Source organism: Podarcis gaigeae (assembly GCF_964106915.1).
Source record: "Podarcis gaigeae genome assembly, chromosome: 1".
Taxonomy (NCBI): Eukaryota; Metazoa; Chordata; class Lepidosauria; order Squamata; family Lacertidae; genus Podarcis; species Podarcis gaigeae.
In genome coordinates, this window is record NC_139678.1 from 109,135,439 (window position 1) to 109,161,923 (window position 26,485).

The 26,485-nt window shown below is 44.7% G+C and overlaps 1 protein-coding gene across 2 annotated transcripts in view; it reads left to right on the forward strand.

Moving 5' to 3' along the window:
• Window positions 1-26,485, forward strand: part of LOC310827438 (sodium channel protein type 2 subunit alpha) — a 96,343-nt gene that overhangs the window by 15,963 nt on the left and 53,895 nt on the right. For both annotated transcript variants that reach the window (XM_083703475.1, XM_083703476.1), the window contains exon 2: window positions 22,146-22,467. In XM_083703475.1, the coding sequence (XP_083559601.1) occupies window positions 22,198-22,467 (270 nt within the window). In that variant the 5' untranslated portion in view covers window positions 22,146-22,197. The remainder of the gene's footprint in view (window positions 1-22,145; window positions 22,468-26,485) is intronic.

Genomic DNA, 26,485 nt, shown 5'->3' on the forward strand with positions numbered 1-26,485 from the left:
GTAATTTTCTGTCATTCGGAATTAGAAGCACCAGCTTCACAGAGGAGCGTTTTCATTATTTTTTAAAAAATGAAGTCAAACTATGTTAACTTCCCCAGGCTCCTATATATGTTTTCATGTTCAGTTATGCTCCATTCTGAAATCTGGCACTGAAGACTCTGGAAAAAGGAACACACATTATCTGAACTAAAAAATAAATAAAACCAGTTCTCTGACTCAAGACATAGGGAAGCTGTGGCCCTCCAGATGTTGTTGACTACAACTTCCATTGGCCCTGACCATGGGCCTTTTGTTGGTAGCTGCCCAGAGTGGCTGGGATACAAGTAATAAATTATCTTCATCACCATCATCAGATACTGATTGTCACAGGTCCCCCATTTCTGCCCTGACTCCTCTGCCTCTGTTCTTCACTTCCTTCCCCAATGTACCATAACCTTCAAAAATGGTTCTTACTGGCTTCACAGCATGTTCACAACATAATGAATTCTAGATATGACAACTTCCTGTGAGGAGGGGATTCCACATATGCCACATTGGCACTAGAACATTACCGTCCCATCCAAATAATTATCAGTCGTGCATGCCTATTTTCCAAAGTGCTTGCTCTCCCTGTAGAGAAATGCCTAGCTGAAGCAGTGTACCCAATGGCCTGGTTCACGTAGCATGCTCAGCCAAACCATTGCGTTGTTCTCAGTTTACAGCTCATGGTTAGTCACCAATCTGGGTTCAGGCAACACACTGCAACCAAGCAATGGCTTAGCTCAATGCAGTGCAGCAGCAAAATAGCTGTGGAGAAGCAAAGCCATCATGATCTGCTGTCCAGGAGCTCACATTTGCTAAACCATGGCTTGGTTTAGAGTGATATGAGAACCAGGCCAGTGACTTCTATTAACACAATTGCAAGCCAAGCCAAACAAGGCAAAGCCACTCAAATTCTGGCTTGTCAGGACAGTTGGACAGTTACATAGCAGCACACCTGGGTTCGCTACTGTAAGTACATTTAACAGAGAGCTGCAGTCAGTCAGTTCTGGTCCTGACAAATGTACCTGCATGACACACATATTTTCAAATACCCATTTGCTCTACTCACACATTTACATTTTTAGGCATAAGCCTAAAACTGTAATGTGTTGATCTGCGCTCATGGTGCTAATTATAGCTCTGATTTCTCTCTCTCTCTCCACTTTTAAATTATAGCTCTGATTTAATATTTTTTTATTGTATTCATGCACATATATAAATATAATTGTACGCCACCTGGAGGCCCCATCAAGGGCCAAAAGGCAGAGCATAAATGATTTTATAAAGAAGAAACTTTCAGATAAGTTACTGCTGCATATCAAGTTGAAAGGGGTGCACCGACTGAACTGGTTTTGTGGTGGCTGAAAAGTCTTTTAGACTGGTGAGTGATCTCCATTCCTGCCCACGTCTATCACCATTTTTAGCTTATTTGACCTTTTGTGTACCACCATGAACACCAGATCTGGTGATGGTAGCAGCTGTTGGCACCCACCCACACTCTCTCTGGCTCACATCCTGGGTTGTTTAGCATTGCAAACAAAACTGCTGGCTGCGTAGAAACTCTGAAATCAGGCAGGACATTCTGACTCTGAAATCAGGCAGCACATTCACAGACTGAATACCAGCTGAAGGGGAACCTCAGTGGGAGAGGGCTCTTGCCCTCATACCCTCTTTGTGGGCTTCTCAGAGGCATCTGCCTGGCAACCGTGAAAAGCAGGATGATGAATTATGTAGGCCTTTGGTCTGATCCAGGAGGGCTGTCCTTGTGCTTTTAAAATGTCTCAGGTATTTACATTTTATATACACACAGAGGGTATATTTGAAACTTTAATATACAGTATTTAATGGCATGTATAGAAGAATCAGATAACTTGTCAACCTTACAAGAATTTTACTTAGATGTTTACATTTTCCTATTACAGTGGTCCTCACAGCACACCTCATCCATGTTCCTACCTTGCGCATGGTGCGCACACATTTAAGTACTGCACTCCCCCACACAATAAACACGGAAACAGGGACCCAATCCTTTCCCAGGGACTGCATGCACATTTATTGCGAGGAAACGCAACCCTTGTGTATACACCGCTATTCATTTATTTCACTAAATTTATATCCTGCCTCTCCTCCCTGACCGTTCGCCATATTTGTCTGGGGATGATGTGAGCTGGGAGTCCAACCACGGAAAGGCACAAGGCCCCCATCCCTGCTAGAAGCAAAGACACTGTGAGGGAAAATGTGGAAGGGATTGCTATCTGAGTGATATCAATGTTTTCGTTCCTCTCCTTCTCAGTTAGTCATCCCTCCTAAGTGTTGCAGCTACAACACGCAAGAGAGCTGGATTTGACAATGGCAGTGCAATTTCTTTGATGGCGAGGCTGACTTTGAAGCTAACTCCTTTCATGTCATTGATCTCCAGAGGTTGCTGGATTCCCAGCCAGCATGCCCAATGGTCAGGGTGGATGGGAGTTAGAAATATAGGAAGCAGTGGCTTCCTCATACCAAGTCAGACTGTTATTCCGTATTGTCTACATTGACCAGCAGTGGCTCTCCAGGATTTCAGACAAGATGTGCCCTGGAGATCCCTGTGATCAACTCATAAACCTTCTGAATGGAAAGCAGATGCTCAACCAATGAGCTATGGCTGTAGTCAGGCCTTTTTTAAGCCGGAACTCCATTCTGACACCTCTCCAGTGAGCGCCATTGCCCAAGGGAGGCGTTTGTGATGAGTTCCAGAACCGCTTTTTCTAGAAAAATAGCATTGGTAGTAGTTGACTTCTAAGAAGTTTCCTTAGAGCTATGGCTGTAGCCAGGGCTTTCCTTAGACCCCTAAGAAGTTTCAAAGACCTACTCTCTCCTTCCCAAACACTGGAAGACTGAAAAAGGAAGCCGCCACCCTCTCCCCAGTTTTTGGCCACTTCTTTAATGCCTGTAGTCAATGCTATTTTTCTAGGAAAAGAAGTGCTGGAAATCACCATGAAGGCCTCCCTTGTTCTCTTATAATGGCAATGGCGCCTATCTGAGAGGGGCCGGAACTGAGTTCCGGTGAGTTCTGGCTGGGGGGCAGGCCTTGCTTGTAGTAGTTTCCACAACAGAACAACTGCATTAGCTGCTGCCATGATTGCCACAAGAAGAAATTGGATATTTATGCTACCCAAGGAGCTCTGGTGCGACTTGCCCCCCCCCCCCTTATTGGCTCTTCATGCACAAGACAGATTCCAGTCCTACCTCCCATCAAGCCACATTTCTCCCTACCCCCATGGCATTGCTGTGCATTACCCAGCCAAGGCAATCGTCATACCCACAACGCTACAGGAATATTTTTTTTCGCACACCTTCCTCCCTTTTCAGCATTGAATTCCACCACCACCCCCTCCTCTGCCATTCGGATTCTCTGTCTCTGAATTGCTTGCAGCTTCTATTATAGCATGTAGACGCTTCGTTGGGGATGGGGTAGGGATAAAAACAACAGTAATAATGTCGGGTGTGACAAAACATTTTTAAAAAAATGCTAAATTCTCTCAAATCCTATAGGGGGGATGCAAAAACAAAAAACCTTGCTTGCACCCCCCCCGCCGCCACACTGTTCATCTAGCTGCCAGGTCACAATTCCCTGCTGCAGCTTCCAGGCCCGGTTGCTAGGCAACGCTTCCCCACTCCCTTCGCTGTGCAGCATGTTGACTGCTACGGGGTCCCTCCCCCCCCCCCACAGAGCAGGCAGATATGCTGAGGCAAAGACGTTCTCTTTACCCTGTACACCCCCAAAATGAAGGACTGGCTTTCCTTACCCCTTCCATCTCGCAACCTTCACATTTATGCTTTTTTGTAACTGGCCTATTCACCTCAGTCAGTTATCTTAGCGTGGGGTTTATCCTACAACACAAGTAATTGCTAAAGGGGTAGAATAGGTGGCCCTCATCCCTGAAAAATGTGTTGTCCTGCTTGGGTTATTTATATGTGACTTCTTCTCCATTATCTCCATTAGCTTGGGCTGGATAGCTCAGCTGGTTATAGAGTGTGGTGCTGATGAAGCCAAGGTTGCTGGTTCGATCCCTTTATGGGACAACTGCATATTCCTGCATCGCAGGGAGTTGGACTAGATGATCCACAGGGTCCCTCCCAACTCTACAATTTTATGGCTCTTGTGGATGCTGTAGTACTTGGCGGGGTGGGTGTGTTACTCCTCTCCCTTTTATCATAAGTGGTGCACATTTTTCTGGTGTGTTGCGTTCTGCCATTTTCTTCACACTTTTGTTAAATTTCCCAAAACAAGATGTCACAGGGCATTGCGTCTAGATCCTATCCTATCCTGTCCTCCCTCCACATTTTATCCTTACAAGAGCCCAGTGAAATAAGTCCAGTTGAGAGATAGTGAGCAGCCAAAAGTCACTCAATGAGCTTCATGGCTGAGTGGAGATTTGAACCCGTGTTCTCTGGTTTAAAATAAGTAGGAGATTAGTAACAGCAGATTCATATTTGTGGCCTTACATCATGGCTATCAAATTGACTTATATATTACCTCACATTGACATGAGGCCACTTCATAAAATTGTGGTGAAAGCATATCATGTTCCTTGTGGGAGGCAAATGTATGTTTTAAAAGGCATGTAACCTGGTGCCAAGAGACATGCACGTGCGATAGGGAGCCATGATTTACTGGCATTTCTCACTTAATGTACATGCCTTTAACCCCCCCCCCCCCCACACACACACATTTGCCCTTAGTTTGAGTGTGTCTTTTTTTTAAAAAAAAATTATTGTTTTTTCCATGTATACATCCTCTAACAATATTTCTCTAACAATTTTCCATGTTTCCCCCCTCCTCCCGTGGACTTCCCTCATATTCCCATTTTGTTTTATTTCCATATTACTCACCCTGCATGTTGTTTCCCAAAATCTTCCCAATCTTACCTTCTGTTATATACAATAGTGTTTGATTATTCAAACCCTGCCAGTGAGTCCAAATCTTTATGTTGTTTCTTCATATATGTTGTAAATGGTTCCCATTCTCTTTTAAAGTCTTTGTTATCCTTTTCATGTAATTTATCTGTTAATTTTGCCAGTTCTGCATATTACATAAGTTTCTCTTGCCATTGTTCTTTCGTTGGTATTTCTTCTGTCTTCCAAGCTTGTGCTAATATAAAGTTTGAGTGTGTCTTGAGATGGCTACATGGGTAGGTTCCCCAAAGTGTCAGAGGCCCTCCTGCCAAGGGCTGAAATCAGCTATGATTGTTGTGTCCATTTGGACGGGCAAAACGGGAAGGCAGGGAATCTAAGTCGATGGTGCCAGAGTGGGTGACAGATGGAGCCAAAGCCAATGGCAAGCAGAGCCAGCTAATTCTAGTTTTGTTCCCATCTTCCTCCCTGGTGAGTTCTCCAAAGGCAACATGGTGGTTAAGGAGGAGAGAGCTGACAGGTAGTAGTACTACCCTGCTGATTAGTTGTAAGTCAGAATGCATGCTGGACAGCTCAGTTGGTTAGAGCATGGTGTTGATAATGCCAAGGTTGCAGGTTCGATCCCCGTATGGGACAACTCCATATTCCTGCATTGCAGGAGGTTGGTCTAGATGATCCACAGGATCCCTTCCAACTCTACGATGCTGTGAATGGTCTATGAATAAGGCAGGAAGGTAGGGGTGGCTGAGGGCAGGCTGAAGTTGATGGGCAAGTGCCCCATGTACCCTAATGGATTTGCCCTCTGCTGGCTGAAATTCATGGGCCAGTTCCTCTGAAAGGGTACGGATTTTACATGGGTAGGCAAACTAAGGCTCTGGCCCAATCACCTTCTTGATCAGGCCCGCGGACAGTCTGGGAATCAGCGTGTTTTTACATGAGTAGAATGTGTCCTTTTATTTAAAATGCATCTCTGGGTTATTTGTGGGGCATAGGAATTTGTTCATTCCCCCCCAAAAAAATATAGTCTGGCCCCCCACAAGGTCTGAGGGACAGTGGACCGGCCCCCTGCTGAAAACGTTTGCTGACCTCTGGATTAGAACTTCCACTTTAAATCTAAGGGCCAAGCCTGAGGTGATGGAAGCAGGCCTGTTTACTTGAGCTGACATAAGCAGGGGGCGGGGAGGGGAAACTGACAAAACAAGGTGCTTCTTCATACATAATTTGATACGGCTATCATAGCTAATAATCATAATCCATTTATCATCCGATGTAGTGATGGCCCAAAGCTTAGATTGCTTTTGTACAGGGGTAGGAGGAATATTAGACATGTTCAGGGAGCCTAGGTCTAGGGACAGCAGTCTCAGGATATGGGCTGAAGGCACCTTGCAGATCTGGGTCAGGTCAGTGCCGAGATGGGTGACCAACTGGGAACCACACGTGCATCACCTTGTGTTCCATTGTAGAAGAAAGGCGGGATATCCGTGCAGGAAAGAGGGAACGTTTTTGTTTTAAGTTTTCAGCTGCAAGAACCAAATCCACCTCCAGTGGCAGCACCAGACGAAGGCTGTTGCCATCAGGTCATAAGAACTGCCAGTCGGAACAATTGTTCCATCTAGATTGGTATTATCTATGCACCAACTGGCAGCAGCTCTCTGAGTCTCAGCCAAGGATCTTCCTGCTCTATTAGGAGATGGCAGGTTTTGGGAACATAGGAAGCGACTGATTCATCTAGCTCTCCAGAGTTTCAGACGGGGGACATTCCCAGTCCGACCTGCAGACGAACAGAGCTGGGGACTTTCTGCCTGAGCCACACCTGTTTTGCCTTGCCTTGTTTTGTTTTTTGGCATGGTAGTGCCTGAACATCCCAAGCTATGACCAGGATTCAGCGATGGCTGATTCAGAGTAGGCTCACAGGAAGAGAAGGAACAATCTCCCTGTAGAATATCTTTTGTACGTTAAACACAGAGGAAAAGCGAGGAAGCAATGCCCATACTCCCCCTCTCCAGTTCTCTGTTGACACCTAAACTGGAATTCCGACACCATCCATTCTCTGCATTTGTTCATCAACATTTTTAGCAGTTCAGGATGACTAATCCCATCTGTAGCTGTGGCTTAGCATTCTCAGGTGACACAGCAAAAGGACCACCAGATAGGATTCAGCAAATGCCTCTCCTTAAGCAGGAGCTCTTAAATGAGATGCCTGCTGGCCAATCCAGGGAAGGCAGGGAAGGCTTTGTTCCTGTTTGCAAACTTTTAACGTCTCTCTAGTGCAGCTTGCTACACACACTTGACTCATCCCCCACCCCAATTGCAATATCAAAGTAGACTCTTTAATCCATTCTGCACAGGGCCGGTTTTCTCGTTTGCACATCAAAGGTATATTTGTTGTGCAGATTGCACAACTTCTTCACAAGAGCAAAGTACTATATTATGTGTCTTCCCCCAGCATTCTTTGCAACTGTGCTTGCAATATACACCTACAGTTTTGTGGCATCATTAGTTACTTAGCAGCAGTCCATGGTTTCTTCTTCAAATCACTTTCATGCCATGCTATTTTTTTAGTATTCTTTTAAGGTGGGTGTTTTTTTTCTTAGGTAGTTTTTAGTTGTTTGGGATAGGAATGCACACTTTGCAGTATTGTGATTTGTGGTGGGCTGTTTGTTTGCTTTTTTGCATTTTTCAGTGGAAAACAGCATAACTATCTTATTGTCACTTAAAGGTCTCTTATAGGAGTTGCTCATCTCCAAGATTAAAATGCAGTCAGTGCATGCTTTTGAATGGTCCTGTGGAAAGACCCCTGGCTGCCCCCCCCCCAGCAACTGGAGTCCAGCACCTTCAACAAAGGCCCAGCAGGCAGAAACCTAGCAAGTGCGACTTTTATCTAGCATGGGTGATTCGAGGGTGTGAAAAGCGTGCAGTTCCTGAATTTCCACATAATTGAAATCACCTTGTTGGAAACAGAGTCACACCAACTGAATTCCTGCCTGCAACACTTCAGACAAATAAAACGGGCAACCAACTAACCACTCCCTGAAATTTAAAAGAAGGAGACTGTCACACTGTGTGTCGAAATGGGGTGTGGGTGGGGAGAATAGCCAGAGCCAGAGTTGACCCCTATATGTGAGAGGAACACGGCAAGTATGTGGTAAAATCCTGTTTTTTAAAAAATATCAAAATAACAAAACAAAAAAACACCCCAACACCCAGCAGATATGGGAGGCTGCACAGTTAGGCAACTTCAAACTCTTAATGGTTTTATGGGAATCAGGGCTCTTTAGACACTAAGTGGTATTACTTACCTACTACATTTGGAAGTACTCCTGCTTCTTCTGCAGAGTGGCACCCTTGGTATCTGCTCCAGGGTCCTGCCTGGACATTGCGACTGTAGATGTGCTGCTCTCACAGGCAACATCTCTTCATCCTGTGGCTGCAAAGGGGGAAATAAGAATCTGATGCACACCATACAAAGTGTACATTCTCTAAGCCCCATTCCACTGTTCCCCAAAAGAACTTTTAAGCTACCAAAGGGATTGCATCTTCATCACTTAACAGTTCGTGGGGAGGAATAAATTGCCCCTCTCAATTCAAGGGATTTTGGGTGAAGGGTACAGAACTGACCTCTAAGCTTGGTTCATCCACACCCCTCCTCCAGAGTGTTTCTCAAATGTGGATCTCCAGCTGTTGTTGGACTGCAGTTCCCATCATCCCAGGTCCCCTGGTCCTGCTAGCTAGGGATGATGGGAGTTGTAGTCCAACAACAGTTGGAGACTCAAGTTTGAGAAACACTGTAAATGTGAAGAAGAATGTGGTTTCATAGGTTTAAGGACCATGGGGGTAAATGGATATGTGTATATCTGAGTGCAAATGCTGATCTACCTGTTCTGTATGGTTTTCAACTGAATGCACAAGTTACCATCTACATCAAAATCGACATTTGAATCTATATCCAAGTGCATGCATTGTGGATAGGCAGCATCCCTACTGAAGCACACACCTGATTTAGGCCTGCTGCCCTTAATCCAGCAAGTGGTACTCACAATGAAGGCTGCTTACCTGCCTGGTGATCAGGCAAGGAGGATCTTCTCATGGTCCCGTCAACAAGTGTAGCCTGTTGTATGGTAAATTGTCTTAGGGTCTTCTCTGCGGTGCCCCCCACCCCCGGTGATTTTTCAACATTAGCTGAAAACATATTTTCACATAGGCATTTGGTGCGAGCCTAGATGGATATATTTTTATGCATGCCGCTGAACTGCTTCAATGGTTGGATGCTGTTTTTTTTTTTAATCTTGTTTGAAGTCATGCTTTATATTGTTTTGGAGTCTTTGTTGAATCCAAGGAGATGGAGACCAGTAGCCTTCCATGTATGACTGCATGCAAGAGCCACCTAAACAGAATGACTATTTATCATGTTTGAAAATGACAAGTCTGAATCCTGCCAAGTGCCCCAATTTAAAAAAGGGGGGTCTGTTTACTGCAATACAGGGAAGGGAAGGATGACTTGCATATTCAGCTGCTGCTATTGCATTTGTTTGCTGTGGGTAAAACCTCAGCGCCTAGGACTTGCCGATCGCGTGGTCGGTGGTTCGAATCCCCGCGGCGGGATGCGCTCCCGTCGTTCGGTCCCAGCGCCTGCCAACCTAGCAGTTCGAAAGCACCCCCGGGTGCAAGTAGATAAATAGGGACCGCTTACCAGCGGGAAGGTAAACGGCGTTCCATGTGCTGCGCTGGCTCGCCAGATGCAGCTTGTCATGCTGGCCACGTGACCCGGAAGTGTCTGCGGACAGCGCTGGCTCCCGGCCTATAGAATGAGATGAGCGCACAACCCTAGAGTCTGGCAAGACTGGCCCGTATGGGCAGGGGTACCTTTACCTTTACCTTTATTGCATTTGTTTAAGCCTTCCTGGTTAGCTGGTTGTGCCAAATAAATGTTAGAATTACCAATAATGAATAATAAGAGGCAATTGCCTAACCCAGTAACATTGAGACCATATGTGCAGCTGTCGTTTTCTACCTCTTTTAGCTTTCCTCTAGAGCTCTGAGGGAAGCTGATGTTAGCATTATCAGCAGCGGAGGTCAACTCTAATGACTTTTCCCCTTTTCTTATCCATTTTTAGGTTCATTTGCTTGAGGCATTTAGGTTTGCTGCGCTAAACTATAGCAATCTTGCCTAAGCTGCCCCTTACGCACTTCTGCCACCAGTGCAGGGTTAGAATAAAAGAATTGTAGAATTGGAAGGGATCCCAAGGATCATCTAGTCCTGCAATGCAGGAATATCAGCTAAAGCATTCGTGGCAGATGACCATCCAACCTCTGCTTAAAAACCTCCAAGCAAGGAGAGTCCCCCACCTCCCGAGAGAGTCGCTCCCAATGTCTAACAATTCTTACTGTGTTAAACCCAGGGAGGTGGGCTGGAAAATTTCCCTTGACTCCATTTTTCTGTAGAAAATGTCCTGGTTTTAGAAAGTCATTGGCCTCATTTGCACATCACTTTAAACCACAATGAAAACTGAACTAAAGTTTAAATATGTACATGCAGTGTGCTAGTACAAGTACACACTGGTGAAATCATGGAGACTTTGCTCCTGCTAGGATTGGAGCATGCTTTAGCTTAGCATTCCTTCTGAACCCTGGGCTTGTGGTTTGTTTCCCATAAAGAAACCATGAGTGGTAAATAAGAAGAAATCTTGTGGCTAGTCTGAAGAGACACAAACACCAAGCGCAGGTTTACTTGTAACACTAAGCTAGACCATGACTTACTCCCAGGCGAAGAACAGCAGAAGGAGGGGAGCAAAGCATGTACAATTTCCACAGTCTGCATCAGCCATGCTGCCTGTTCACATTTAAACCATAGTTTTGTGCAACTACAGATGAAGGTGATGTGGAAATGAGGTCAACTTTTTCATAAAATTAACTAGCAGCGCAACAAACAAGCAAAACAGAATGCCAGGTTGGGCAACCAGGATAGATATAATACCAATCAAATCTAAAATAAAAGTTCCAATTAACTTTTTCAAGGTTGCTATACCTAGGAAGCAGGATGGGGTGGCGCTGTGGTCTAAACCACTGAGCCTCTTGGGCTTGCTGATCAGAAGGTTGGCGGTTCAAATCCACGCAATGGGGTGGGATCTCGTTGCTCGGTCCCTGCTCCTGCCAACCTAGCAGTTCAAAAGCATGTCAAAGTGCAAGGAGATAAATAGGTACCACTCCATCGGGAAGGTAAACGGAGTTTCTGTGCACTGCTCTGGTTTCACCAGAAGCGGCTTAGTCATGCTAGCCATGTGACCCAGAAAGCTGTCTGTGGACAAACGCCGGCTCCCATGGCCAGTAAAGTGAGATGAGCGCCGCAACCCCAGAGTCGTTTGCAACTGGACTTAACTGTCAGGGGTCCCTTTACCTTTACCTATACCTAGGAAGCACATCTATTTATGCATGCGGCTCTTCATAGTCATGTCACAATTAATATGATGCCTATTTCCAGTGCCTTCATTTGGGTGTAAAGGTGGCATGCAACGCTGTTGTTCTGCCAGTGCTGCAGACTTCTGCTCATGCCCTGTAACCTTCCCTTTCTATTCTATGTACACCCTCAAAATCTGCTAGAGTGTTGGTGTACAGTGCTGGATACAACCCTAAAAATCTAATGTGAAGGAAATGCATGCTACGGAGTTGTCGTATTTTAAAAATATTTACAAGCATACCAATAAATAAATAAGTTCCCAAGGCAAAGCTTTGGATTCCTTTGGCCATAATGCTTCAACCACATTAACAGTGTGGTTCAAATCCTATGCATGTTTACTCTCACTGTGCTCAAGAAGGTATGTTTAGGATTGTAGCCAGTGCATTTTATGGGTTCCACCCCTGCCCCATATAGTTCAGTTCAACAACTTTTGACGGTTGGGGCAGGGGGACTTTTCCACATGTCTCACTATACTACAGCTTGTAAAATTTGCATCTTTTTAAAGTTTTGCTTTCTAAATGCAAGTACAATTCAAAATGCAAAATCAGTAACTCATCAGGTGAGATGGTGGAGAGGATCACAAAATCCAAACCGATACTTATACCAGGTCAGACTAGTTCATATTCCACAAGTGTCTTGGAAAGAAAACAGAAGACATCCCATTTTGGCCCACGAGAGCACAGCGGTGAGAGCACCGTGATCTTGCGCAATTCCATACTGAGATCTTCCCTCAAATAAAGCACTTTTCCAGGCTGCGATCTTGCACGGTGCCCCCAAACATACATTTTTTTGGTGCCGTACTCTCATGCAAGAGCATTGACCCTTCCAAAAAAGTGTGTCTTTTGGGTTCTATGATCTCCTGCACATCACATGACTCCTGCAGGAACACTGCTGGGAAGGCATGCATCCCAGTTTTGGGACTTAACATATTGAAGCATATGCTATTTGCTTGTTTAGCCTAGCAGGACCTACTCTGTCAGTATCTCTCTGAGGTCTTTAAAACTGGGGATGCTCAACATTGAACCTGGAACCTTCTACGTGCACAACGCGTGGTTTGTTCCTGTGTAGATTATGAGTAGGGAACCTGTGGCCCTCCATATGTTGTTGGGGCCACAACTCCCATCATCCTTGAACATAGGCTAGGCCAGCTGGGGCTGTTGGGAGTTGGAGCCCAACAACGTCCGAAGAGGCACGAGTTCTTCATCCCTGCTGCAGATGGCTGGTGTATATGCCTCAGCTGGTAGCTATTCTCAAGGAACAGAAAAGCCATGAGATACACAACACAAAGCTTCCAACAAGTCCCTGAGCAGAGCACAACGTGCATCCCACTTAAAGCATTTGCAGCAGCTCCACATTGCCATTTCTCCCAGTGAGTGCATAATAGACGCTATTTTAAATATCTGTGCTCAAGATGCAGGTATGAAGATTTATCAGCCACCCATTTGTTTGCTTGTACCCACAGCATTGTACAGCACAGGGCAAGTATTCATGTTCATTCCATAAAGCCATCCTAACTTCCATCCTGAACACACAGGGGCAATGAACATGAAAGTTACATTTTAAAGACCTTTTGTAAAAGAAAAAAAGAAAGAAAAAAGAAAGAAAGAAAGAAAGAAAGAGAGAGAGAGAGAGAGAGAGAGAGAGAGAGAGAGAGAGAGACATTGATAGCAGCATGTGGCCCAAATTAGGTATGGATCTCTAGAGTGTTTCTCTGGGCTGATTTCTGAGATACACAATCACACTTGCTCCTTGATAAATGTCAGTTGTCTGCGTGATTGGCTTTAGGCTCCTGCTCCGTACTTGTTAGTGATGTATTCTGGAACAGAGGAAATAAAAGGGGTCCCCTCCCATTGATGTGAATGCCCATTCTGATAACAAACAGGTGTAATATTATCCGCTAGCACACATGTGGCTGTAGATATTTTTGAACAATTTCCGCATTCACATTGCAAATTGTGGGTACTCTTAAATATATCATAGGTCTGCAGTTTTGTTCCAGCCCTAGCTAATATTGATTGCTATGGCCTAAAAAAAAAGCTACTGTGAAATGGCTTTTACCATCTTCAGATTTCTGAAGAATCTGCTCACTCTTTCCATACACAAGCTGCTACCCTCACCAACTGCTTGCTACGGAATACAAAGTTCTGCCAGCACATGGAAAACAAAAGGCACTTCCTCTGTTTTTCTGCTCAAAGTGAAAGGCCTCTGCGCTCACAGATGTTTGGATGTTGCAACCCAGGAGTGTGCATGGATTGTGGATGATATACAGAAGAAGCAGGCCGAAAATCCAGATAATCTGAAGACAGCAACACCTCCTTCACTGTAGGATGCTGGATTGTTTAAAAATGGATTTTAAAACATATTGCAGGACTTGCCCACCCAAACGGTATATTTGCCACATTCTACCTATGCAATGCAAATGTTTCGATTCTTGTATTCTATATCCACTGTTCTCTCACACTCCAGAGTGCACTTCCTGCCATTTGAGTTTAAATTGCCACCATCTGTTTTATTTATTTTGCTCAAAAATTAAGACCAGACTTTACTCTCACAAAGGGTCATGTGGCTTCCCCCATTTTGGGGGTGGGTGGTGGTGGAAGAAACAGAGAGTTCCAAGTTACCTATGTGCAAAAGCACGGTTGTTAAGACTTAAGATTATCCATGCAGAAAATAACACACACGAAGAGATTCGGTTTTAACTCCCACAGAAATGCAGGTCCATACATTAATAATCACTCAGCTTTCCTTACGTAACTCTTGAAAATTAACTACCTCGGGGATAAGCAGTTCTGTATTTCATCATGCCTATTGGACAGCCCTAAAAGTGCTTTCTGCAGAGAGACAGTGGTTTCTGCAACAAGACTATCCTCCTTTTTTCCCCTATTTAAAAACATGATCCCGGTTTAGTTCCTGTTCTCTTTTCTCTTAGCTGTCCACCAGTCCTCTTCCCACTACTCTCTATCCATCTTGCTTTGTTGTCAAAGCAACAGGACATAGAGCTATGGAGACAGACAAAATTGCTAGTTTAAGTCCCTTAACCAACCAGAAGCTGAAGTGAAGGCAGGCAAAAATCAATAAGAAAACCTGCCTTGTCATTGGCATACCCAAAAAGCATATAATAGCTCTCCTGTCTACTTCCTGCCTTTAACTGTGAAGTGCAATTAAGACTGAACTTTAAACAAGTTTGATTTTATTCTTCTAACCTGACTAACCAAGTCTCAGTGACATATCAGGAGATAGGCTATTAAACATCTAAAGAGCACCCACATACTGATTGATTTCTTATTTTGTATGAAGGAACAGGCAGGTAGGCTCCTTCAGGAGAGAGGGCTCCATTCATTCTTATGCACTTCTCTCAGTGTATATCCCACCATATCCTGAAGATCTGGGACAGCCAGTATACTAGAAAGAGAAATGTACAAATACCCTTTTGTATTCCGTTATTGTTATTGTTGTTGTTGTTAGTAATACTGTAAAGATAAAACCTGTATACAGCCCTTCATCCAAAGATCACAGGGTGGTTCGCAACATAAAAATAAAAAATGAGAACACAAAAAATAACAATAACAAAAACAAAACAAAATCAATACCCCCCCAACCACATTTAAAAGGCCATAGAATGTTAATCAGCCAAAGGCCTGGTTAAAGAGAAACGTTTTTGCCTGGCACCTAAAGACATGTAATGAATTAATCTGGACTGAGCTTCAGTTTGTTGGCTCTCGTCCAGTCCATTACCAGGGCACAACATTAAATAGCTAGAAATGCAAGAAGCATTTAAAACCCACACGTTTCCTCTGTATCTTTTTAAATTGATGTTTATTGCAAATTTATCAGAGAAGAAAGAAAGAAAACCACAAAACCAGAACAAAAACACAATACAATAAGCATCTACATATCTTATAACCATAGTTCCCAAAGCCAGCTCAGAAAGAACCACAAGACTTTGCATGTAAACTCTCCTTGGGGACACACATAGGTTGTTGGAGCTCCCTGGAGAGGAAATCCCATAGTTTTATACATTTCCTTGATGTCAAGAGACACAGAGAGAGCGAGAGTGGCAGAACATTGTACATGGGAGATATTGTTAAGAAGTCTCTCATGATTTCTGCCAGACATGGATGCCTGCCCCATGCCATTTAAAGCTGTTGCATACACCGACTGGAGCAGTTGTTCCATCAAAAAGTGGACTGTCACAATCTGCAGTTGATGAAACTTCTAGGTCAGTGGTGGGGAACTTGTGGCCTTGCAGATGTCACTGGACATTTAACCTGCATCAGCTTCCAGCCAGCAGAGCCAATGATCAATATCTGGACATCTGCGAGTTTTCCACTGTGTTAATCAAGGGCTCCGCTATGTAAAGTGTATCGCGGTGGCACCTGTACACAGCCCTCTCCACTATCTCCAGACAAATCAAAAAGGCTATGTAGTGCCATATCGAGCATCATCAAAATGCTCAGCATGAATTGGAAGGAGAAGCCAATAGGTGGGCAAGCCTGGCTTCTCTCGCCAGAGTGCAGCAACAGTCCAGGCACCCACACCCTCCACCACCTATTGTGATGTGGAGCACACAACAGCACAAAGAGCCAGCTGCACTGTACTATTATTCCTGGTCTCTGGAGCCTGATGATGAGTACGAAGTGCAGTCAGACAGGCTCTAGAAAGTCACTACTCCATCATTTATGGCAAGGGATGCTTTTTAGATTCCCTGTTAACAGGGGTTTGTTTTTCTCCTCATGCGATGAAATCCACGCAGTGCACAAGAGGTTTCTGATGGGGGAAAGCTTTCATTCATTTTTATTTTTTTCCCCAAGAAAATGAAGAAGCACAACTTAAGCCTCCACAAAAATAGATGCTGCTGTCTGCAGTTGCACGGATGGCTTACAGCGTGTATTCCAATCTATATGTAAAAGCAACGGGAGGATAAAGATTAGGCATAAGTTTCAGCGCTACTACAAATTTCAGTGACTTTTCCTGCAGGCAGCAGGAGAGGCCATCATCACAGCTTGTGGCAGCGAATCCCATACTTCATTATACATAGTGTTAAAGAAGTAAAGAGTTTTTTCTCCCCTGTGTGATGTGGGTGGCAACATGTTGGAGCATCTTAATATGAATCACAGAACCACAGAATTGTAGAGTTGGAAGGGACCACAAGGGTCATCTAGTCCACCCCCTTAAAAGCTGGAATCTTTTTTTGCCCAACGTGGGGCTCGAACCCACGACCTTGAGATTGAGCCTCATTTCTCTTTCTTCCCCATGCACATTTGAACTGGAAAGCCCTCCAAACACCGTGCCATATTCCACATTAATTCCGACTGATCCTCAAACTGCAAACTACCCGCTCCGTTCACCCACGTCTGCTAATCAGCTTCACGTACATCTTTCTTGTTTGTTTCTGGTGAACCACGGCGCATCGTTTAAGGAGCTTTTTGGGGGAGCGCAAGAAAACGCCTCCCCCTTAAAACCCTTCCTTTGAAACCCAAAAGCCTCCGGGCTTGAAAAACACTCAGATCTGGGAGGCTTCTTCCAGCGTCCCCCGCAAAGAGGTCTCGCCCAACGCCTTGCGGTCGCGGGCGCGCGCCACCTTGTGGAGTTTCTAGCGCCGAGTGGTCCCTTTTTTGCACAGGAAATGCTCGTTTTTACTTCAGTAACCAAGATCCTTTAAGCAGGAAGTTAGGTGTGGTCTGTAGAAGGAGAATCACATTAAAAAAATAATTAAAAAGCAACATCACTACTCGCCCCACCCCATCACCACCCCCCCGCGAACAAAATAAAGAAGAAGAAAAAGGGATGGTGGCGTTTTTGCTGCATCTTCACGAGGATCGTGCGCCAAACCCCCATAAGTGAACGATCCTATAATAAGGGTAATAATGCATGACTTATGCATCTGCAGTCTTGACAAAAGGACCGTGTGTGTGTGCGCGCGCGCGCGCGCTGTTTCCTAGACATGGTTTTTTACCCACTTTCCCATTTTTATTGCTGGCGTTCCCGTCGCCGCCTTTTTGGACCGCGCATGTTTTGCCTGTGACAGAGAACCTTTGCACATCGGAGGCGCCGCAGGTGCGCTTCGTCCGCAGCACCAAAACCTGTTTTCCTGGTGCACACCTGCAGGAGTGTGGTGTGTTTGTCCGTGTTACTGGAGACTGAGAGGGAGGAGAGAGAGGCTGCAGCTAATCCCCAAAGAGGAGAACTCCGAGGCGCGAAGCCGAGGGACACTTGTTTTGTATATACCTTGGGGGCGGGAGATAATTTTTTAGGCTGCAGACTCCTTCGCCGCGTGCCATATTCATCTTTTCATTGCTATTCCGATAGATCATCTGGCACTCAAGCTGTTGATCTTCTGTTGCTGTTACTATTTAATTGTTTGGATAATGTGCTTTGCTTATTCAGGGTGGTTGGGTTGGTTTATATATATGTATATAAAAACAAAAATAGGATGTGGCACAGATTACGCTTTGGATTTAAGCTTTAAGCATCTTTTTCATCGGATTATTTTTATTTTTCAGCGACATATGCGTTGAAAAGATTTCCATTCTCAGTTCTTGGAGGAAAAAAATAAAATGCTTACATTTGAAAGTAATAGGCTTAATTTTTAAGAATAGGGTTTGACTGTTGTTATTATAGCAAGCCCATAATTCAATTAAGGATTCCTCCCATCCCTAAATCTATGTACTGTAAAGTTTTTCGGCGGGACGGTGCTGTATTCAAGTGTCCAAGCCTTATTCCTTGCTCTTTGTGAATAAAGGTACCCCTGCCCGTACGGGCCAGTCTTGACAGACTCTGGGGTTGTGCGCCCATCTCACTTAAGAGGCCAGGGGCCAGCGCTGTCCGGAGACACTTCCGGGTCACGTGGCCAGCGTGACAAAGCTGCATCTGGCGAGCCAGAGCTGCACACGGAAACGCCGTTTACCTTCCCGCTGGTAAGCAGTCCCTATTTATCTACTTGCACCCGGAGGTGCTTTCGAACTGCTAGGTTGGCAGGCGCTGGGACCGAGCAGCGGGAGCGCACCCCGCCACAGGGATTCGAACCGCCGACCTTTCAATCGGCAAGTGCTAGGCGCTGAGGCTTTAACCCACAGCGCCACCTGCGTCCCGTAGTGAATATATGCATATATATCACATTCCTCGGGGTGCAGCAGGAGTGCCATACCACTGAATCTTTTAGGTAAAGGGGACCCCTGACCATTAGGTCCAGTCGCGGACGAATCTGGGGTTGCGGCGCTCATCTCGCTTTATTGGCTGAGGGAGCCGGCGTACAGCTTCCGGATCATGCGGCCATCATGGCTAAGCCGCTTCTGGTGAACCAGAGCAGCGCATGGAAACGCCGTTTACCTTCCTGCCGGAGCAGTACCTATTTATCTACTTGCACTTTGACATGCTTTTGAACTGCTAGGTGGGCAGGAGCAGGGACCGAGCAACGGGAGCGAGCAGCGGGAGCTCACCCCGTCGCGGGGATTTGAACCGCCGACCTTCTGATAGGCAAGTCCTAGGCTCTGTGGTTTAACCCACAGCGCCACCCGCGTCCCTACTGAATCTTTTAGGTGACAGTAATGGCCTCTCTGTGGTGGCAGTGAACAGGAAATGACGCAAATCCCACCCCTCCAGCTCTCTAATAATAGGAAATGCTTCTTTTTAAAACACTTCCTAACTTAGCTGACTCAGCATACCAGCAAAGGTAGCTGCCAGACTATTTGCCAGATTTATTGGGGTGACCTTTTGTCACCATAGGCAGCTATTGCCCCCATCACTACACGTAGAAAATCCCCTCGCCTCAGGGCACTTATGTCTGGCAGCTGTTTTCCTAGGACAAAAACTGCTTGACCTGGTGGTTGAGGGGGTATAACTTACAGCCCCTCCAAGTGTCCCTATTTTCCAGGGACAGTCCCAGATTTACAGAATCTGTCCTGGTTTCTGATTTGACCCCAGAATGTCCCACTTTTCCTTAGGACATCCCTTTTCATCAGAGGGTATGGAGTTAAGCGACCTCCAAGCCAAGGAGAAAAGTAACTATGCAACCTTTAGAAGACATCTGAAGGCAGCCCTGTATAGGGAAGTTTCTAATGTTTAATGTTTTGTTATGTTTTTTATAGTGGTACCTTGGGTTACATATGCTTCAGTTTACAGACACTTCAGGTTACAGACTCTGCTAACCCAGGTTAAGAACTTTGTTTCAGGATGAGAACAGAAAACATGCTCTGGCGGCGTGGCAGCAGCAGGAGGCCCCATTAGCTAAAATGGTGCTTCAGGTTAAGAACAGTTTCAGGTTAAGTATGGACCTCCGGAACGAATTAAGTACTTAATCTGAGGTACCACTGTATATGGGTTGGAAACCAGCCAGAGTGGCTGGGGCAACCCAGTCAGATGGGCGGGGTATAAATAAAATGATGATAATGATATTATTATTATTATTATTAATAATAATAATAATAATAGAATAAAGATAAAGGTAAAGTTACCCCTGACCATTAGGTCCAGTCGTGGACGACTTTGGGGTTGCGGTGCTCATCTCGCTTTATTGGCCGAGGGAGCCGGCGTACAGCTTCCGGGTCATGTAGCCAGCATGACTAAGCCACTTCTGGCAAACCAGAGCAGTGCACAGAAACACCGTTTACTTTCCCGCCGGAGCGGTTCCTATTTATCTACTTGCACTTTGTGCTTTCGAACTGCTAGGTTGGCAGGAGCAGGGACTGAGCAACGGGAGCTCACCCCATTGCGGGGATTCCAACCACCGACCTTCCGATCGACAAGCCCTAGGCTCTGTGGTTTAACCCATAGCGCTACCCGCGTCCCTAATAATAGAATAGGACCTATTTTCATCAGAGAAATGTTGGAGGGTATATGCATATATGCTATGCACTTCTGTAGTAGGCAGAAAGACAAGTTTGATCCTGTGCACTGCGTTCAATATGAGAAGATACTCAGTTATTATTTTGCTGATTCCAGAATTCAGCCTTTTACTCAGTAGTGGACCTCGGGGTCTCAGATGTCAGTGGACACCTGTGCAGAGCCCAAACTCGGTGTGCTGCCTCTTGCTCCACTCCAAATCATAGTTGTGGTGCCCCTGAGGCTCCACACCCAGTGTGACCAAATCGGTTCCAGTCCCCTAAATCCAGCTCTGGACTGGATGGGAGCCCATCAACTGAGGCTGAATCCCAATAAGAAAAAAACTGCTGTGGGAAGGTGGGTGGTTCCCATATCCTGGAACTAGGATGTATGACTTGTTCTGGGCGGAGTTATACTCCCCACAGAAAAAAATGGGTTCATAATCTGGGATTATTCCTGTATCCCACTTTGTCAGTGATGTCTCAAGAGGATTCTGTGGCTAGGAATGTGTATGTCCAGATTAGACTGGTTTTCCAGCTAACTTTTGTTCCTGGGCTGGGATAGCCTGGCCTCAGTTGTCCGTTCTCTAGTGACCTGCTTGGACTACGGTAGTGTGCTCCACGTGGGACTGCCCTTGAAGACAGTCCAGCGGCTGCAGAATGCTGCTAGGTTAGTGAATGGGCAGCTTGATGAGACCATGTGCTACTGTGTTATTAGCATAGAGTTGTTGTGCTTGAGTGAATTTTGCAAACTGTACTGATTTCTAATCTGTAATGGGAATAATAAAATAGCACTTATTAGGAATGTTATTTTTATTCCCTTAAAATCCTTGTGATATAGATGATTACACCTCATTTTACAGGCGAGGACTACAGCAAAGGAAAACATCCACCTACCTAGCTAACAAGCTGTTTGATAAGTTTTTAGAAACCAGGCAAAGGTTCTTCTTCAACCAGGCCTTTGGCTGATTAACATTCTATGTCCTTTTAAATGTGGGTTGGTTTTTTTGGGGGGGAGGGGAGAGTATTGGTTTTGTTATGTTATTATTTTTATTATGTATTTTGTGTTCTCATTTTATATTTTTATGTTGTGAACCGCCCTGTGATCTTTGGATGAAGGGCAGTACAGTCATGCCTTGGATCCTGAACGCCTTGCGAGTCAAACATTTTGGCTCCCGAACACCGCAAACCTGGAAGTGAGTGTTCCAGTTTGTAAATGTTCTTTGGAACCCGAACATCTGACACGGCTTCCGATTAGCTGCAGGAGCTTTCTGCAGCCAATCGGAAGCTGCGCCTTTGTTTCCGAACATTTTGGAAGTCGAACGGATTCCGGAAGAGATTCTGTTCAACTTCCGAAGTACAACTGTATACAAATTCAATCAATCAATCAATCAATCAATCAATCAAAACAACCAGTGAGCTATCAGGCCCAATTTAGTGTGTTGATTGTTGCATATAAATCCCTAAATGGCTTGGGACCCAATTACTTAAAAGTGTGTCTTCTCCAGTATCAACCATATTGGACCCTATAATTTGTAGATGAGGCCTTGTTGTTGATGCAGCCGTTGGGGCCTGCTCATTTGGTGTTGACCGATGACAGAGCCTTCTCAGTGGTGGCTCTCCATTTGTGGAAAGCCCTCTTTGGTGAGTTTGTCACCACCATTATTAACTTCCAGCATTTGGAAAGCATTCATGTTTACCCAGGCCATTGGTGGCTAAAGAATGCTGCTCATGGCAATCCTGAGATCACTGGATAAAGCAATGTTTTTAACTGTAACTGTTTTTAGAATGTCTTGACCGTTTTTAAAATGCTTTATGAACTAAATTGGGGTGGTTTTTGCCATTCTGGACTCCTTCGGGAGGAAGGGCGGGATTTAAATCCAATAAGTTCTCTCTCTCTCTCTCTCTCTCTCTCTCTCTCTCTCTCTCTAACCCCTATGTTTTGTGTCTCCTAGCACTTTTTTATACATGGGACACAACTGTAATTAAGAAGTGCAGGATGAAAAGATGGCGCAATCAGTGCTGGTACCACCAGGACCTGACAGCTTCCGCTTTTTCACGAAAGAATCGCTGGCAGCTATTGAACAACGCATCGCTGAGGAAAAAGCGAAGAAGCCCAAACAAGAGCGCAAAGACATCGACGACGATGAAAACAAACCAAAACCCAATAGTGACTTGGAGGCTGGCAAATCACTGCCCTTTATCTATGGAGACATACCTCCGGGAATGGTGTCGGAGCCCTTGGAGGATCTCGACCCGTACTACCTTAACAAAAAAGTGAGTCTTTGCTGTGAGTTTAATGCAAGTCCCACCGGAATATGATGGGATGGAAATCCTGCAACCTTTCAGCTGAATGCTTTTTAGCCCGTGCAACTTACTGACGCTTATTATCCAATATGTTCTGTTTTTCTTCGTTGACTTCACTGACGCTGCCCATAAATAAGTGCTACATATTAGTGTTTCTAACATTCCCCTCCTCTACATTTGCATACAGTGAAGCAATTTTATTATATGATGCTTGGCAATTGTTGCTTACATTATCTTGCACCTAGGGAAGGGCTTGAAAAATGAATGAACAGAGGTTTTATTAATTTCGCTGCTAGCAGCACATCTTCCTTTAGTAATATATTTTTTTAATTATTAAATACATTTTGCAATTGCCCTTTGGCTCCTTTATGTCATTTCTCTACAACAAGGGTTCTTACACTGCATATTTTGTTTTTGAGCTGTCCAGTCTTCAGCAAGGTTTGATTTTATTTATTTATTTGCAAAACAATTCTGTACCTCCAACATTAAGAAAAACTAATAATACCATTGTGGTAAATAGCATAGCAGTAGCTGTGGAACAGGGACGCGGGTGGCGCTGTGGGTAAAACCTCAGCACCTAGGACTTGCTGATCGTCAGGCCGGCGGTTCGAATCCCCATGGCGGGGTGTGCTCCCGTTGCTCGGTCCCAGCGCCTGCCAACCTAGCAGTTCGCAAGCACCCCCGGGTGCAAGTAGATAAATAGGGACCGCTTACTAGCGGGAAGGTAAATGGCGTTTCCGTGTGTTGCGCTGGCTCGCCAGATGCAGCTTGTCACGCTGGCCACGTGACCCGGAAGTGTCTGCGGACAGCGCTAGCCCCCGGCTTCTTAAGTGAGATGGGCACACAACCCTAGAGTCGGACACGACTGGCCCGTACGGGCAGGGGTACCTTTACCTTTACCTTTAGCTGTGGAACAGTACTCTCAGAAGGACTAAAGCAGCTTTCCCATGATGCAGTGTGAAACTGTTGTGTAAGGCAGTCGATTCCATAGATGGCAGATGCTTCCATATTCCGAACAATCAGGACTGGCCTTCCCATGAAGCAGTGCGAAGCCGATATGTATTCCACGTATTACGTCCTTGCCTCTGGGTGTTATTCCATAGGAGCAGGGCATAATTTTACCCATTAATTTCCACTTTGAAAATGTTTAAGGGCAGAACTGTACTTCTTCCTCCTATGCAATCTGTATATTAAGCCCCGCTCAATGAAGAATCGTTAACTTTCAAAGGTTATGTCTTTCAGATGACTTATTCTGAATCGAGTTGTTTTACTGTGGGGAACAAATGGTAGGTTGCAGCTGAAAGGTAGATAAGGTTCCTCGCTTACCCTCTGCCTGGCCCTCTCCCGCAAAGTAAAAGGCAACTCAACCATGAGGATTTTAATCTTGGCTGGAAATGTCATTGATTTGATTAGACGTAGATGTACTATTTCATTAGAAACAGAGAGGTGACGCTGTCACTTAACTCTGCTTAGCTATACATGGGCAGATGCATGGATAATTTCTGTGATTTCTCCCATGAACCCAGATCTTCCTGTTTTGAGCATAAAACAGCCCTCAGACATGGCAGCTCAACAGAAAACACTATATTAGGAAAGACTTCTTTTAAAAAAGTATATGAAACAATCAGACTGGAAGTGAAACATCAGACCAAGTCCAGCATTTTGCAAAGACAGATATCTTTCAGAGCTCACAAATGTGTAGGCCTCCTTTTGTTGTTTGTCCCTAGTATTCCTTAATTTCAGGTGGCATGCCTCTGTATGTGGAGGTTCCACTAAGTTCTCAAGACTCATTGCCATTGATAGGCCTATCTGCTCTGATTCTCTTTTAAAGTGGCTATCTTATAGCAATGAATTTTGAAGTTCACATTGTATGAAGAAGTTGTGTATCTCCTTTGTTTAAGAGTAACCCTTTGGAAACTAATTAGTCTCTTGAATTATTTGTTCAGCAATACAGAAGCTGGAAAAAAAAGAACAATGGCAGCCCCACTAGGGTGGTTGTTGCTTGTTGGCTTGTATGCTTTTTTTGCAGGTAATTTCTGCAACATGTCATCAACACAAAAATAGTGTGTTAGTATTGGATGTATACCGCACCATCCATTTGCCATTTTGCTTTCATAATTGTTATGCAATATTTCTGCATTATTGCCATATGGAGGGGCACTCTTGTTCTATAGCACAACGAAAATAGGACAATAGAAACTCAGAATATATGTGGTATGAAAAGGTATAGGATTTTAGCAGGAAATTATGAGACATGCATCTATTGCAAACAAAGCAGCTTGATTGTTACAAGCTTGGTGGATCAGGGGAATGCTGTTGATGTAGTGTATCTTGATTTCAGTAAGCCTTTTAAAAAAGTATCCCATGATATTATTGTTGAGAAGCTGGTAAAATGGGGGCTGGATGAGGTAACTGTTTGGTGGATTTGTAGATGGTTGACTGACCAAATGCAAAGAGTACTCACTAATGCAGGCATGGCCAAACTTGGCCCTCCAGATGTTTTGGGACTACAATTCCCATCATCCCTGACCACTGGTCCTGTTAGCTAGGAATGATGGGAGTTGTAGTCCCAAAACAGCTGGAGGGCCAGTTTGGCCATGCCTGCGCTAATGGATCCTCATCATCCAGGGGAAAAATTGACAAGTTGGGTGCTGCAGGGTTCTGTCCTGGGACATCATTGTTCAACATCTTTATAAATGACTTGGATGAAGGAATTGAGGGGATGCTCATCAAATTTGCAGATGACACCAAACTGGGAGGGGTCACGAATGCCGCGGAAGACAGAATTGGGATTAAAGATGACTTTAACAGATTGGAGAACAGGCCACAAACTAACAAAATGAATTTCAGTAGGGACAAGTGTAAAGTTCTACACTTGGGAACTTAGATGGTCTTCAGCAGCCTCACCTTTTGTAGCTCCCCCAAACCAGGAGCTGAAGCTGTTTTCTTCTAGAAACGTTTTATGAGGAAAGATGGGGAGAAAGTGGATGAGGCTTGAAGAATAAAACACCTGCGAGAGGGAAAGACATTGTGAAAAATTAAGTGCAAACATTTGGGGCTCAGAGATGATTAGAAGGAGCAACTTCTTGTTGCTACAGAAAGAGTCCTTTATGCTTCCAAGTATTCAGATTAGGCCACCTACTTGCTAATCCTGTGGCCCTCCTGTTTTAAGTGAATGGGTCCGGCTTGCCTGCTTACGCTTCCTCAGGGATGTGCAGGGCTCCTGGTCACATCATGGCTGTTTTCAGAACAAAAGGGAAGGGCACTCCTTTTACCTCGCTCTGTCCCTGAGCAGAGAGGAAGCCCTAGTTCTACCTCACCCCATATATATGTATTCAGGATCAAACCTAGATGTCCCTTGAATTCAGGGAATTATCGCTTGCTGAAATCAAAAGGCAAAGCTTCTCGAGCATAAATTTGGTGTAAAGTTTTAACTGCAGATTTCCCACCCACCCCTTCCCTGTTTCTAAATGAGAAGGCATTTTTTATTTTTTAAAAAATGTGATGGAGCTGTTATAGGATTGTGAATAAAATATAAATGGTTACTTGATTGCTGTTGATGGCTAATGTAAACATGAGAGCACAAGCAATTCATAAAAAGAATGAAATAGGAGGAATAAATGTATTAGCGGCGGCGAAAACCTGGCAGAGAAACAAAACTTGCAATCTTGGCAGGCATGAAGGAAAACAGCCATTGTAGTTATGCAAGTGTCTACTCTCTTGTCGGGGGGAAGACAAATATCTCAAGTGCTTGCTATATCATCTGATAGTAAAAGCAAACCAGCCCTTGTGGCCTGAGTTTGTGAGGTATGTTAGACTTGAACACGTGCAAGCAATTATTCTAAACTATTCATATTTGAATGTATTACTGCAGCAAAGCAGATGTCACTGAAGATTTGAGGGACAGCTTACCAGTTCATTCCCTCTCTTTTTTGAACAAAACAAGGACTGAAGGTTTTAAATGCAGTTAGATAAATAAGCTAAGCAC